General features: G+C 58.1%; 5 protein-coding genes across 5 annotated transcripts; 2 read left to right on the top strand and 3 right to left on the bottom strand.

The window, feature by feature from the left end:
• Positions 1 to 214: 214 nt before the first annotated feature.
• On the bottom strand, positions 215 to 473 carry SPRG_16211 (hypothetical protein; the record flags this gene model as incomplete). Its single annotated transcript, XM_012355578.1, has 2 exons — positions 215 to 232; positions 282 to 473. The coding sequence occupies 2 exons, from the start codon at positions 471 to 473 to the stop codon at positions 215 to 217; spliced, it is 210 nt and encodes a 69-aa protein (XP_012210968.1).
• A 5,499-nt stretch (positions 474 to 5,972) lies between these two features.
• On the bottom strand, positions 5,973 to 6,482 carry SPRG_16210 (hypothetical protein; the record flags this gene model as incomplete). The annotated part of the gene is made up of 1 exon (XM_012355577.1): positions 5,973 to 6,482. A coding segment is annotated over one exon (510 nt), but the record flags the coding sequence as incomplete, so codon positions are not given.
• Positions 6,483 to 10,971: 4,489 nt separating this feature from the next.
• SPRG_16209 (hypothetical protein) lies at positions 10,972 to 11,709 on the top strand (the record flags this gene model as incomplete). Its single annotated transcript, XM_012355576.1, has 2 exons — positions 10,972 to 11,206; positions 11,645 to 11,709. 2 exons carry the CDS (start codon positions 10,972 to 10,974, stop codon positions 11,707 to 11,709), a joined length of 300 nt encoding a protein of 99 aa, XP_012210966.1.
• A 2,181-nt stretch (positions 11,710 to 13,890) lies between these two features.
• Positions 13,891 to 14,460, top strand: SPRG_16208 (hypothetical protein; the record flags this gene model as incomplete). Its single annotated transcript, XM_012355575.1, has 1 exon — positions 13,891 to 14,460. One exon carries the CDS (start codon positions 13,891 to 13,893, stop codon positions 14,458 to 14,460), a length of 570 nt encoding a protein of 189 aa, XP_012210965.1.
• A 529-nt stretch (positions 14,461 to 14,989) lies between these two features.
• SPRG_16207 (hypothetical protein) lies at positions 14,990 to 15,502 on the bottom strand (the record flags this gene model as incomplete). Its single annotated transcript, XM_012355574.1, has 1 exon — positions 14,990 to 15,502. The coding sequence occupies one exon, from the start codon at positions 15,500 to 15,502 to the stop codon at positions 15,047 to 15,049; it is 456 nt and encodes a 151-aa protein (XP_012210964.1). The 3' UTR covers positions 14,990 to 15,046.
• Between the last annotated feature and the right edge of the window lie 143 nt (positions 15,503 to 15,645).

Raw genomic sequence — 15,645 nt, 5'->3', positions numbered from 1 at the left:
TTGAATGTGTGGAGTAATGTTACCGATTCCTGTCATGGGTAGATAGATAGATAGATAGATAGATAGATAGATAGATAGATAGATAGATAGATAGATAGATAGATAGATAGATAGATAGATGAAATGGGCAAGCAATGCGTGCCTCGAATAATAGGTTCACGACAATGTGTCGTGGTGTACCGCGAGTATGGAACACAAATGGATGTCATTAAGGTTACCGTCGTTCGTTATCCTAAACCACGGTGCATGAAGTACTATCGCTAGTTGGCATTCGTTTGCACCAAGCCAGCTTCGCGGAGGTTGTTGCTCGGCGCCAGCTCATGATGGCTGGCCCACTGGTTGTTGGGCAAGTCCTGGGCGGCCGCGTTGTCGCCCGACGTCGTGGTGGAGGGCGCCGCGTTGAAGGGGGCAACATCATTTGTCGCCAACGTCATGGCCGAGACCGCGAGCATGACCGAGATGTGGAGACCCATATTTGGTTCAAAGGAAATTGAAAAGTGAAATCACGAGTGGAAAAGCTATGGTGCGCTGGCCTTTTTTCTCGCCACGCCGACGAAAACGGCTCATTGGCTCGCAGCGTTCGACGGACGCGCCCAGGGACGCGCCTACCGGTACCAGTACCCGTGCTGGGGAAAAGACACGGGTGTACACTGTAAGTCAATGGGTGCGAACCCTTCTCCGTCTCTGTCGACAACCGTTCAAGCACAGCTCAAGTATCGACGCATACAGTGTAGACTCGTCTGATAGCATTGCATTATTGTACCAGTCGTTCATCAGTCCTATCGATGGCAGGTCCCGTGGATGATCGGGCTATGATGGGTGTCTAGAGCACAGACACGCATGGATGATCAGATTTGTCCATGTTGAAGACGGCCGCATGCAAGGGAAAAACTTATTTGTATTCCATTGGCCCCTCGCGAGTGGGCGCAATTCTTGCCGTCGCAAAAACAGTGCATCGGTTTGTTGACGCAGCTTCGTGCGTATCAAGGGAATTTCCTTGGTGCGTCGTATGGTCACGTCGGCGCGTACTTGTCGCTCTTCATCAAGGGACGACGATATCATACCATTAAGAGGCGTGCGAAAAACAATGCCAGGCCGCGATGTCGGACTCGAGAGCTCATTTAGAGCCACGTGATGAAGCCATGGATTTGGTTGACTACAGTTACGTGACAGTTACATGTGATGGAACCAATCGGATCGAGTGGTCCGATGTGCTGGCAGCACGAGCAGACAGTAACCAGGGACCTTGAGCCCAACACTAGTACATAGGTTACTGACCGACACACGCTTGCGTGGTCGAGCATCAAGACGCGTTGCAGAAGGGGAATACAAAGACACAACCTTCCGACCTACCACTCCCAAGTCGATGGACGATTGCCGCCAAGGCGGCGCGTGTCGCTCAACTGCACTTGCACCACAGCCTCATTCAAGAGCCCAAGCATCTTGAGTTCGTCGGCTTCTCCGGCTCCTCACCCAACACGAGTGGTCGCACCTTCGCGCTCCTGCCTCCGCCTGCCTAGATCAACTGGCGCTGGTCATGAACCTCGACGACCGTTTGGTGCTCTTCAACCAGCGCTACAAGTTGTCATGTATGATGATATGATATAGGTTGAAACCTTGATACAGACAAAGACTCCACCTACTAAGATCTACGGACCAGATGTATGTTGAACGTCGGCGGCCAAAAGCTCTTCAACGTGCTGAAGTTCATCCTCCGGCAGTACGTCATGCCGTCCGTCATCGGGATGCGCGTACGCGGTACAGTCGTCGGGTGCGAGCTTGGACAAATGATTCATGGCTTGGTTGAACTCGCGAGGGTGGTGTTCCCATGTGCGCGTAAAACATGCCGCGAGCTCCCGCGCCTGCACATGCAGCTTCTGCAAGCGAGCCTCTTGGACCCGGAAGAGGCCCTTCATCTGCTGCATCAGCAGCATGCTGCGTGCCGTTAGATGCGTCACTGCCAGTCGCCGAGCCAACTGTAGCGCCGTGATCAGACCGTCGTACTCGACCTCGTTGTTCGTTGTCGCGGTACCGAGGTAGTTGGCCTGGTACACCACGCTCTGAGGCGGCTTGGGCTAAAAGACGAGCGAGCCACTTCCGCCGCAATGCAGGTCTTTCCAAGCAGCACCATCGAAGAAGTGTTGCTGCACGAGCGACTCGAAGACACGAGCTCGGAGCGCGTGGTGGCGTCGAGTGTGGTACTGGCGCTGCGCCTCGCAGTAGTTCAAAGTGACGTACGGGACGTTCACGTGGTCCGGCAGCGCGTCGTCGGCAGCGTGTATCTTGCAACAGCGTTGGTTCCAGAGCGTCCGGAGCGTGAGGTAGCGAAGCATCTACCAGGCTTGCTGCCCGACGCGATCAAACACGGCGCCGTGGGGAGCGTCAGTGTGTGGCCTGCACCAGCCACGCCGGCGCGGCTCGTGTGAGACAATCGAGCGTACATGGTCGGCGACCGTGATGCTCTGCGGGTCTCGGCCAAACCAAATACCTGCCACGTCGCTTGGGCAAGTGAGCACTGGACAAGCGTGTTGGCACTGCCATCTACAATGAGGACACATCGGTGCTGTTGCTGCCATCTGGAACGGGAACGCCTGGAGGTGCCAGCGGTACTGTAGCCAGCGCACGGCCGCGGAATACGGCAAGTGCTTCCATGACGGTTTTTACGCGGCTTCGTCGTGCGGCATCGCGAGCTGCTCGCACAGCTTTTGACGTCGCACTTGCTTGACGTCGCACTTGCTAGCGATCTAGTGATGGAGGCAACTGTGTCAATGCCTTGACAACGTGATGGCTGACGACGCGTTCGAGTGGGACGCGCCGACGCACCGAGCATTTGACCCACGCAGACGGCAGGTAGATGCGGTTTTGTGCTGGAGGCAGTTGAGCTTTGGCCTTGGCGCCGTGGGCAAGGGCGAGAAGGTACACATCCATTGCAGTGCGCTCGGTCCGCGAAGGTCGCCAGTCGCGTTGGTTAAAACCATATCGGACCGTCGAGAGAGCACGCTGCAAATGCAGTGGCAAACATTGCGTACGGCGAGTGGCGTACCACCCGTCCAGTGGAATCCGGTAGCGAGGCGTTGTTCGCGATCGGCTGGTAGCACAAAAAGTGCCGACGTCCTCGATCCAAACGCGAGCGATTGTCGAGACTATGTACGCAGTGTCCCGCACGAAGGTAATGGCCGTGCGAGCCCATCGAGAAAAATCGAGTTTTGCGGCCAGGTCCACGTTATGCACTCGGTCCGCGCGTCCCAGCGCATTGCAAAGCAGCCGAAACAGCCACAACTGAGCACCGTGTCCGTCGTGGCCGCCGGCAGTGGCCGCGCTGGTCCGTGGCAGACCTTGTCGAGGAGGTTGTCTTGCGGCAGGACCGACTTGACTGGCTGCTGTACCAGCCGGACGACGCGACGAACGACTTGTTGGCGGCACACAGCTTCCATGTTGAGAATGCCCCATCCTTGGTGAGCGCGCGGAGACTGAAGAATCGCCTTGGGTATGTACTGAGGGAGGCGGCCGCCCGTGCCGACAGCCTAGTTGCCGCACCAAAAGAAATGCCAAACGAGCTTTTCCCGCAAGAGACGCGCCTTGGAGGGTTCGCATTTCGCCTTCATTGCGGCCACTCACAGGCGTGCCGTGGTTGCCTCGTGCGCGCGCTCTGGGCGTTTCAACGTATCGGTGGAGAGTAGAAGTAAAGTTCTTAAAAGGAGCAGGCATAGGCCAGCCAAACCTCGACACAGTTTCGATTTGGCTTCGGCCTGCTACGTATCGATAATTCTTCGCAACGACACTGGCGGCGGTCCGACTCTAAGCCGGCAGCAGCGTCCGGATCGTCTCGTGCTTCAACTCCGACGCTCCGCTCCAACGGCGGCAGTCGTCTCTGGTGTCGACAATGGCGCTTCGGTGCGGCGGATGGCAGCAGCGATGTTCCGAGGCGGCGACCTTACAGCAGGAGCACGCAACGCCTGCCAAGCGCCAGCGCACCGATTTGCAGCCAATTTCAGCCAGCAATGTGCCCGTCGGAGCAGCGCTTTCGCAGTATCGCCCCCAGCAGCATCAAAGCACGCGCGCCCCTCATGGAGATCGCGCTCGATGCACAGGTGGTGCCAACTGAAGATCCTACGTGTGCATGCGCGCCACCGCACCCGCCGGCCACCGGTGCGGCGACCTTGCAACCGGATCAAGCCGCGCTCTCGCAGCGCCCGCTTATCGACTTACCCCCACAACGGCTACCTCCACCACAGGCGCAGCGATACGGCGTACACGCCGTGCGAGCCAGATCGGAAGGAGGCGCCCACTGCCTCGGCACCGGCGCGCCGAGCGACCCGTTTCAGGCTTGACCGCGATGCTCCGACGCAACGGCTCGCCGCGAAACCTACCGTGCTGCAACTCGACGTCGCCCAGCCACGGCGTGAACGCTTCGACCTCTGCCCAGCGATTCTGGCCACGCCAACTCGCTTTGACCTCGGCGATTGCCCACGAAGCTTAGCCCGGCCTCGACATCGGCGACAACGGGGGCAACAAAACCTCACCACTTGGCGTATCGGACGCCCGGTCCACACGAAATCCATCAGGAACGACGTCTGGTGGGTCGGGTTATCTGGCCAAGTTGGCGTCAACTGCAGCCGGACGGCCACATGGCGCAAGACACTCCAACCCTCGGCGGCGCTCCTTCAGCCAACCACCGAACGACGCCAGTACTGACAGCGATGGGCAGCAGCAAGCAACACCACCCGACAGCAACGTCCAAGTACTCACAAAGCACGTCACGCCGTGTTTCCACCACCGCCCGGACATCAACACCCTCCTCGGCCCAGTACCTCGAGCATCGCTCTATCTGGGGGCTGCGCTGCTGAGCCACTCTCGATATCGGCGTCGAACGAGGACCGCGGTCCCAAGCCGACTCGACACCGGTGCTTCCATGCGGCGACGGCGACGACGTCCTCTACGACACCGACGCCTCAATTCATCGACACCCGTAGCGTTCCGGTCGTCTCGCGCTTCGATACGGACGCATCTCACTATGACACCGGCGCTTCGGTGCAACGACGGTAGCAGCGTTCCGGTCGTCTCTCGCTTCGACCCTGGTGCTTCGATGCGGCGACGGCAACGACATGCTGTCGTTCCCCGCTACGACACCAACGCTTCGATGACCCACATCAACCGTCGCCACCGGGGCCGGCACTACATACTGACGCGCAAGACCGACATCGAAGCGAGTGGCACGGCAAAAGTCGCTTCAAGACGGTGTACCGCCACCGAGCTACGCCCGTGAACAGCACGGCCTCGAACGAAAAGCACCATCACGGTCGCACGCCGCTGTCACGTCGCAACAAACGCCAAGGCACGATGGCGCGGCTCCGACGAACCGCAGCAGCGACGGAGAAGCCGCGCTACGTCCCAGCTTGGCTCCTTTCTACTACCACGCCCGACCGTCAGTGACGCGCACACCTTCGCTATGCAGTCGACAACGACGCCGATCATCTATCACTGGGACACCGCCTCGCCACAACCCATGGCAGGCGAGGTAATCAACCTCCTCTGCCCCCTTTGCTGGCAACAAGCGCAACTCCTGAAACCAGTTGTCTGCTGCCAAGTCGCCGAGACCAACCATCAAGCCAAGGTACCGACGCCGCTCGGTCGGCTGGAGCAGCGGAAGGCCGTGGTAGTTGTCGAGCGCGTGAGCTTTGTTCCGACAGATGCCAAATGACTTGTCGAGGTGGACTTTAAGACCCGTCATGTCGGCAAACTGAGCGAAGTGCTCAAGCACCCAAGGCAACGAGTCCATCCGCTGGACAAAAACCACCGTACAAGTTGTCATGTATAGAAAGCCATACCGTCGTTATAGCAATAATACCTGAAATAACGGTCGACGCGTCCATGCGTTGGTAGGTTTACCCATCGGGTTGAAATCACTTGTTGAATAAAAAGTCGACTTGGTTAGAGCTGGCAACGGGGCTCTTGCGGTGGACCATTCGAACGTCACCGTTGTAGGCCATCATGACCCAATCTTGGTACCGGCGGTGCCCGAGCCGGGTGGTCCACCCAACGTCAAATTCCCAGTGCTGGTTGCCGTTCTGCAAGTTGCAGGGGTACCCGTGGACGAGCGGTCGCTGGTCCTTTTCGCTCCAGTACGCGTCGAGACAATGGTCCGAGGCGACATGACGCAGCTGATCGATTTTGTTGGACTCGGGAGACTTGTAGACCTGCCACGCACCACCGCCGCACGCGTCACGGCCTGCCAGCTTGACGGTACTGCCGCAAATCTGCAGATATTCGGGGTAGTGGATGGTCCACTCGGGCGCGTTGGCGTGAAGACCAGGGAACGGTGACGGCTGCTTCATGATGACATACTGGTTGTCGGGCAAATTCTGGACGACCGCCTCGATGCCCGACGTCGTGTTGGAGGGCGCCGCGTTGACGTGGGCAACATCATTTGTCGCCAGCGTCATGGCCGAGACCGCGAGCATGACCGAGATATGGAGACCCATATTTGGTTCAAAGGAAATTGAAAAGTGAAAACCAGAGTGGAAAAGCTATGGTGCGCTGGCCTTTTTTCACGTCACGCCGACGAAAACAGCTCGTTGGCTTGCGTCGGTCGACGGACGCGCCTACGGCGCTGGGGTAAAGACACGGGGATGCACCTCCGCCGATGGGTAGACGGCTCACGCGTACTACATGAAGTACAGTGCAGTGTCGTCTTAAAAGCATTACCGAATGCTTTTCTAACCCGCGACGCGCATGGATGATCAGATTGTTCCCGATCGAGACGGTCTTGTTAGCGCAAAAACAGGCCATCATCGTCCATCGTTGACGTAGCTTTGCGTGGACGTCCCCGCACCATGCTTGTCGCTTTGAGTGACGGGAAGGCGACGCCTCTTCTTCACGACGATACTATCTGCCCTGACTGGCTCAAAAAACACCTATAAGAGCCTAGCTCAATGCTAGTATGGCGTTATGAGCTTACATACGAGGAAAGACGCAACACCGCAACGTCGGACACAAAAGCTCGCATGAGCGACCTCCATGGGTTTGATTGGTTGAAGTGCACCAATCAGCGTATAGAAAAAGATAGCGTTCAAATCGATGGGGTCGAGGGGCGCAAAAGTGCGCGAACAGCGCGTCCTCATGCTCAACTTCCGTGGTCGCATATCGAGGACGGACAGCGGGATGGGGATACAAAGGCGCAGCGCAGATCTATTATACATACGTGCCGCGTAGCATTATTGGCGCTGGCAACTTGCGAGACGCCAAGACATGCCTCGTGCTTGCCTTCATGGCGCCGGCAGCAGAGCTGCTCATGAGCTGCCTCGCCGCGATCCAAAGCATGGTGTTTGGTCTCTAGACCTCGAACCACGCCGTGCTCCGCCACTGGAAAAGGACGTTCGAAGCGTTCTCGATCGGGGTTGGTAGTCTCATTTTGCGCTTTCTCCTGAGATCAAGTGCGAACGCGGCCGGGTCGAGCGCTTCTCAATAGCGTCAGTGTGTGGTTGACCTTTATACCGCTCACAGCTCAGTGTCGTGCAATGGCACGGCGCCCTGCGTGAGTACGTGTGGGGGGTAAGCGCACTTGGCGAAATCTACAAACACGACTACTGCTTTGATGTATGCCTAGAGTTTCTCGTCAGTGCTTGGATCTTGGGTCGACGCGGATGACCAAGTGGGACGCGACGTCGAATGATGATAATATGAATATGGGAAGGTGCGGGGACTGCACATGGACGGATGTGTGGTTCTCGAGGAGGAGTGGTGGACCGTCGAAGTCAACTAGAAGGAGGCTCACTTTCAAGAAGTGCACTAGCACCGGCCTGCAGTTTGCTGTGCCTTTCCGAGTGTCTTCCAGACCGGCGAGGATGGTAGATTCTCTTAGGTGATGAGCCCAACGCATCCACTCGAGAAGGGGCAGACGCTCATGTACGACGTCGACGCTCTGCTTGAGGAGATCCTCGCGGAACGTCGGGATGTCGCCAAGACGATTGAAGAAAGTGAGAAGGAATGCACGAGCGCCGATGAGAAGATCAAACGCCAGGGAACACCACCCAAGCGGGGCGTTGGGTCCCCAAGCAAGAAGGTCCAAGCGCAGAAGAAGTCGAGCAAAGCTCATGGTGGCAGTGGTGACGGCGGCGACAGTACCAGCAGCAGCAGCAGCTCGGATGAGCCGCCAAATAACTCGAGCGGTGGCGACGGTTCGAGCTCCAGCGATAATGGTCAACGTTACAAAGCGAGCGGCCGACTCGCTCCGCCAGACAAGCTTCCAAAATTCGATGGCACCGATTTTGGTCGCTACAGCGCAGACGTCGAGTCTGTGCTCACGCAGCAAGAGATTTAGGACATTGTCTCGGGCGATCGCAAGACGCCAAGTCAGCACAAGAAGCCGTTCAAGTACCGTGGTACAAGGATTACATGCGCGGAATGGTGAAGGTCATCACGACGTCTCTTGATGTGACGAACAAGCACGAGACGAGTACGTTCAAGACGGCCAAAGAAATGTGGGACTATCTGCTGCAAAAGTACGTGCGCAGAGAGATCACCAAGGTCAAGGGCGAGCTTCACAAGGCCGAGTTCGACCCACGTCAGATGACGATGGACGAGTACCTCACGACGTACAAGGTGCTCGAGAAGCGGCTGCACGACATGGGACGACCAATGCAGCCCGAAGAAAGCAAGGAGACGCTCCTCATCCACACGAGTGCATACATCGATATTGGCCTGCGCTACAACGGAAAGGCGGCCAAGCGTGCGTCACGGAACGACTACATGACGTACCCGCAGTACGAGATCGACAAGCACAAGTGGGGTGAGCCCGCACCCGTGGCCTTGGGGAAGACGTCATTGGTCGAGCACGAGCGTGTGGCGTCGATCAACGATGCAGACCAGATGACCGAGCTGATCGACTTTGTGCGTGCGAGCCCCAAGAACAAGCGTGAGCTCAAGGGCCTCTCGCACATCACGTGCTACAACTGCCAGCAGACCGACCACTACCAGTCGACATGCAAGAAGAAGAAGAAGAAGGCCCGATGCGCTCAAGAAGACGACTAGAAAAAAATTCTCAATGAGAAGAGTCAAGGCAAGCTGGGTCATCGAGGTATCAAGACCGAGAACGACGCCAATTTGTACGCCGTTCTCAGCCCAGGCTCTGAGCCTCGCGAAGACGACGGGGTCCTCAAGTTCATCCTCGACACGGGTGCGACGGGGCCTTGGTCAACGTCCTCGTAGCGACCGGCCGCTTTGACGTCGCCCTCGTCAGCTTCAAGGTCGACCACAAGGGCGGGTACACCAACTTCCTCTCGGCGGTCGAGCCGCACCCAGCGTGTAAGATCCCAACCAACGTCGCCTCAAGTCTTCCCGACAAGAGGGTCCACGCGTACCTCGGTGACATCAGAAGGGCGACCCCATCCTTGCGCGATCGTGTTTTGGCCGACGCCATTCCGCGCGAGCATCGTAGGGCTCGACGCTGCACTGCCGCTTGCGCAAACGGCCATCGACAACGTTCCGGGCGATCGCCTCGGGCCGAGCGTCCGCGACTTGCTGCTTGGCGTCATCTCAGCCGTGGTGCTTGTCCAACCTCAGCCAACGCAACTCACCGCCATCACGAGAGTGTTCGTCCAGTGCAACGACGTGGCACTCGTGCGACTCTTGCTCCGCGACGCGCTCTCACTTCGGCGTACCAAGATCTCAGAGGCGTTGGCATCTGCATCCACGCGCTCCTCAAGTCGTATGGCTGGATCCCACTCTTTTTTGCGCTCCAAGGCCTCTTTGAGCGCTCCAAGGGTGCAATAGACGATCTCTGTCATCCCCTCGCGAGTCTCGCGGGCCTCACGAGTGGTGACGATGCGTTGTGTCCGCCGCTGGAGCAGCCGTCGTGTGCGAGCTCGTCAAGTTGTTCTCGGGCGTCCTGCTCGGGTACGTGAAGAACCAAAACACTCGCTCCAACACGCACTACTGGATCCTTCTTGACTGGTACATCGACAAAGTGGCGCCCCACATGCCGCACGGCAACTGGATCAGCCCGCACCTCCCACCGGCCCTCGTCGTCGTCGATAGCTACCTCTTCCGTCCCCCGTTTAACGACGTGATTGCTAGCAGCGGACTCACGCTGACGGATAAGCTCCGGAGCCTTTCGATAGGCCTCGTGGATGCGATTGCGCGCCAGCCGACGCTGCATCGGCCAAAGTACTTGGCGGCGATCTCGACCAAAATCAACGAGGTCGTTACCGTGCTCCCGAGCTCCCGTCGGATACGTGGCACCTTGGTATTGAATGGGTGGGGGCACGCGGCGTGGCGAGATCGACCGACAACGATCTCTCTGCGGACAGCGTACGTGCGCGATGTGCTCGACGCAATGCACACGCTCGGCCACTGCGACGAGACGCTGTTTACTGCTATGCGCCACTTCAGTGGCCACAAAGTCTTCATCGCTGGCCTCTTGCGGTTTCTCCAGCACCCAGCGACCGCAGTCGCGTCCCGTGTGCAGTCGCTCGTGGCCAGCTACGTCTTCTCGATCGCACCGTCATTTACCGTCACCGACGCCTTCGGTCGCATGCGAGAAAGCAAGGCCCTCGCCCCGTCGGTCAAGAGCGTCGTCGGCGCCCTCCATGTGCTCACGCTCGTGGCGCCTCACGAGGCGCGAACGTTCGGCCTCGCGTGGGCTGCGACGCTACCAGAGACGCTGGGCGCTACCCGCTACGCGCTCTACCCTGTCGTCATCCAGGCGACGAAGCGGCTCCCGCACGATACTGGCCTCATTGCGGACTTGGCCGCGCACTGACGCCCGTACCCGACGTGAGCAATATTGCCATCGATGACATTGCCGTCGACGTCGACCACTGCGCGCAGTGCGCTGCGTTGGCCGACTTTTTGCGTGACGGCACGCGGATTTAGTTTGAGTTTGCTGGTCTCTGCGAGGCACTCTTGGATATCGTTGCCAGCCATCCAGGCCAGCTCGAATTGCCCCACGACGACGCCGAGCTCCTTTTTCCCATGACGGATGATCTTTTCCACGTTGACGTGCGTGGCGGGCACAACTCGATGGGCGAGACAAAGAGGGGCCAATACGTGGTTCGGAAGCGCAAGACGGATCTCGAGCTGCTCCTTGTACGCCTGAGTCATCTGCACCACAACACCCAGGCCGTCGCGAAGCTCCAATTGCTGCTCCAGCCGATGCGCGCGATCGAGGCGGCGGACACGATCGAGCAACCGCCGGTGAAGCGCCCTCGTCTCGACACCTAGTTGCCGTGCTGCCCTCACGCCCTCGATTAACCACAATACCTTTGATGCATACGACTCCAAGTGACGTTGGTGTTGTGTTCGAGCAAGTCTCGACGAGTGAATCGACAGCAATCATGTAGATAAGACGACGCGACGAGCGCCAAATCCCATGCCACAGGGGGCTCGAAGTGGCGCCTGAAAAATCAAGGTGCTATCCAATCACACATCGCCTTCAATCGCATTTTGACCCATCCTGACGCTGGGATGCAACATGTAGATCCTTGTTACGATCTGCCATCATGCGTGCCAGCAAGACAGTGAACCCGACGACAGCAGCATACGAAGCCGCGTTGGCCCTGCTGCGCAAGTCGACATACTACGTCCACCAGAGCACTGTCTCGTGCCACGTCCACCCGCCACGACGTCCTCGCTACGTGGATGCCAGACGACGCGCCGCTCGAGAAGCACCGCTTTGGCCTCCATCTCGACGCTGCCGCGTTTCTCTTTTGACCATCTCGACACGCTTGATATGGTGTTGGTCGATCCCAGATGCCAGTCGACGTCGTTGCATGGCTTGCGACCTTGCCGATGACGCTGAACGTCGCCCGGTGGCTGTTTGGGTCGGACACTGTCTTTGGGTTCAAGAGCTCGGCCATGCGCTTGCCGTTGCCGCCTCGACAGTGATCCGCCGCTCCAACACCAGCGCATCGGCGTCGATATCGACTGCATTCAAATCTGCTTGCCGTTTGACGTCCTCATGATTCAAGACGCGCTCTTTTGCAACGCCCTCGTGGCCGGTGCCCGAGCCGACCGGCATCATCGTCGCTGCCGTCGACGTCGACCATTGCGAGCAGTGCGCTGACTTGTGCGCTTCTTGCACGATGCGATGCACCCCGAGAGTCTGTGCGAGCGGCTGCGACAGCACGTGAAGGACCCACGAGCACCAGAAAGGGTTGACGCAAGCACGTAGGTACACGACAAGGAGGTTTGGCAGTGCTTAACGTTAGAGTGCTTGTCGACGCGGCTTGATCCTTGTCGTTGCAGGGCAACGCGTGGACGATAACGACGTCCTTCTCCATACGTATCAAAGTATCAACTGGATACACGGTTGCTATAGTCGACCGTACCCACGGCGCGCTGTCGTCGCTGGCGTAGACGCCAATACCCATACGTGACGTCGTAAACGCAGCCACAACATGCACCGCCGGCAACCTTGGAGCGACTTCTGCTTTGCTGGACGACACTCCTTCCCGCCGTCGCTTTCTGGACGAGCCATGGGTCGTGAACGTTGCTCGTAGAAGACCAAGGACGCCAGCGTCGACGTCAACATCGTTGTTGAGTGCGGCGGCGTCGTTGGAGGCCCGTCTAGCGCATTGTAGTCTCGTTGGACCACCCACCGTAGACAGGAGGTCCATACGTCGTATTGTGGTCGATGGTGGCGGCGTCCAGCGACGTCTTGCGGCAAAAGCGGCCTTTGGCTTGCTGCAGGGGACCCGTGCAAGGGCAACCCGCTGGACCGGTGCGACCAGGCACTTAAGTGCGATGCCGGCGCTGGAGGCGGCCGCCGTCATGTGTCGATATGTGTCCATGGACGTCGACGACGATGGTGCCGACCGTGTCCAAACTGTGGCTACGCTTCGATGCGTACTTGCACAGTGCGGTTACATCGATTGGCGTTGCTGCATAGTCGACAAGCATGTCGACAAGCTCGAGTTCCAGTGCGCGCGCCTTCTCCAAGCACAGATCCAAGCACAGGCGGGAAAAACACCATGCTTTGGATCGCGGCGAGGCAGCTCATGAGCAGCTCTGCTGCCGGCGCCATGAAGGGACGCCAAGCACGAGGCACGTCTTGGCGCCAATACTGCTACGCGACAAGTAGATCTGCGTTGCGCCTGGGAAATCACTCCGGCAGGCGTACGTGTGTACATGGCGCCGAAGAGTCCCAAGAGAACATCTGACGAAGCAGGCGTGAGGATACTATGGAATGAGCCTCCAGTTGCACCTGTGTATCCCCATCTCGCTGCCCATCTCGATACGCGACCACGGAAGTTGAGCATGAGGACGCGCTGCTCGCAGCACTTCCGCTCCCCTCGACCCCATCGATTTGAACGCTACTACATATTGTATCTTTTTCTATACGCTGATTGGTGCACTTCAACCAATCAAACCCATGGAGGTCGCTCATGCGAGCTTTTGTGTCCGACGTTGAGGTGTTGCGTCTTTCCTCGTATGTAAGCTCATAACGCCATACTAGCATTGAGCTAGGCTCTTATAGGTGTTTTTTGAGCCAGTCAGAGCAGATAGTATCGTCGTGAAGAAGAGGCGTCGTCTTCCCGTCACTCAAAGCATGGTGCGGGGACGTCCACGCAAAGCTGCGTCAACAAACCTGTGGACGATGGTGGCCTGTTTTTGCGCTGACAAGACCGTCTCGATCGGGAACAATCTGATCATCCATGCGCGTCGCGGGTTTAAAAAGCATTCGGTAATGCTTTTAAGACGACAGTGCACGGTACGCGTGAGCCGTGTACCCATCGGCATCGGCGCAGGTGCATCCCCGTGTCTTTAGCCCAGCACCGAAGGCGACCGACGCGAGCCAACGAGCCGTTTTTGGTCGGCGCGTGAAAAAAGGCCAGCAGTTGACGAAAGCTTTTCCACTCGTGATTTCACTTTTCAATTTCCTTTGAACCAAATATGGGTCTCCACATCTCGGTCATGCTCGCGGTCTCGGCCATGACGCTGGCGACAAATGATGTTGCCCACGTCAACGCGGCGCCCTCCAACACGACGTCGGGCATCGAGGCGGTCGTCCAGGACTTGCCCTACAACCAGTGGAGCATCTTGCGTGAGCCAGCGCCCGACGGTATTTACGTCAACGCGCGCTCCAAGCCCATCAAGCCCCAATGGCTGCAGATTTGCGGCAGTACCGTCAAGCTGGCAGACTATGACGCGTGCGGCGGCGGTGTGTGGCAGGTCTACCAGTCTACCGAGTCCAACAAAGTCGATCAGCTGCGTCATGTCGCCTCGGACCATTGTCTCGACGCGTACTGGAGCGACAAGGACCAGCGACCGCTCGTCCACGGGTACCCCTGCAACATGCAGAATGGCAACCAGCACTGGGTCTTTGACCTTGGGGAAACCAAGCTCGGGCACCGCCGGTACCAAGATTGGATCTTGGTCGCCGACAACGATTACATTGAAATGGTCCACCGCAATAGCTTAACTGCCAGCACTCCGGGAGCCTATTTTGTATTTATCAAGTAATTTCAACCCGATTGGTAAACTTGCCAACGAACGGACGCGTCGACCGTCATTTCAGGTAGTTAATGCTATAACGACGGTATGGCTTCCTATACATGACAACTTGTACGGTGGTTTTGGTCCAGCGGATGGACTTGTTGCCTTTTTCAGGAGTCGCGTTTGTTGCCAGCAAAGTTTGCTGATTCTCGGCATTTGGTTTGGCCGAGACCCGCAGAGCGTCACGGTCGCCGACCATGTACGCTCGATTGTCTCAAACGAGCGTGACGTACTGCCGGACGATGAACTCCAGCACGTTGAAACCCCCAACCCATTCAACGCATTTCGCTTCGACTACCTTGACCAGGAAGAACAGCTTGCGACCAACACGGGCAGGGTGGCGACGCTGGACAAGTGCTCCGAAAGCACAAGATAGCTGCCCAACGTCATAGCGATCAAACGGGAAAGCGTTCACAGCTCCGTCGTGGGTGCTCGCGAACCAAATATGACTTGAGCCTCAAGCGCCTCGCATCAACACATAACAGACATGGATGTCTCTGCACACAAAAGTATGGGAGACACTCTTCTAGTAGAGCTTTGGGTCCATCGTTTTCTAGGCCTCGGACGGCGCCAAGAGGGCTTGGGCTTCCGGCTCGTCGCCAGTATTTGCGTCTTCCAGCTGGCGCGGGAGGAGACACAAGAAGGCGAGGATGGCAACTTGGAAGATCGCGCCGAGCACGAGCAAGAGCCAGAGGTTGCTATAGTCAATGGCGTACGTCACCGGATCCTGGGTGATCCCGAGAGCCGACACCAAGAGCGCGGAGAAGAAGGCGCTCACGACGCCGCCAAAGTCCATGAACGAGAGATACAGCGCGTACGTGAGTCCGTGGAGCTCCTTCTTGCGCGGGCAAAAGGTCGTTGCCACCACGAGGAGCTGGAGGAGCGCAAACTCGCCGGCAAACGCCGTCACAAACGACTCGATCGCGCAGAACGTGCACACATCCACGGGCAGACTCGCCACGTCCATGGGCGGCGCCAGCAGCAGCTGCGGCAGGCTCGCGAGCGTCATGAGCACGGTCGAGACACCAAAGACCGTGCGGATGCCGAAGCCGCGCGTGCAGCGTGCGTAGATCGCACACGAGACGACGCGGCCACATGCCGGCCAGCGACGAGTACTGAAGGCACTGCAGCTCGTTCTTCAGTAGAAAGTAC

The sequence above is a fragment of the Saprolegnia parasitica genome (genome assembly GCF_000151545.1).
Source record: "Saprolegnia parasitica CBS 223.65 unplaced genomic scaffold supercont2.267, whole genome shotgun sequence".
Lineage (NCBI taxonomy): Eukaryota > Oomycota > Saprolegniomycetes > Saprolegniales > Saprolegniaceae > Saprolegnia > Saprolegnia parasitica.
This window is presented reverse-complemented; position numbering and strand designations above follow the sequence as displayed.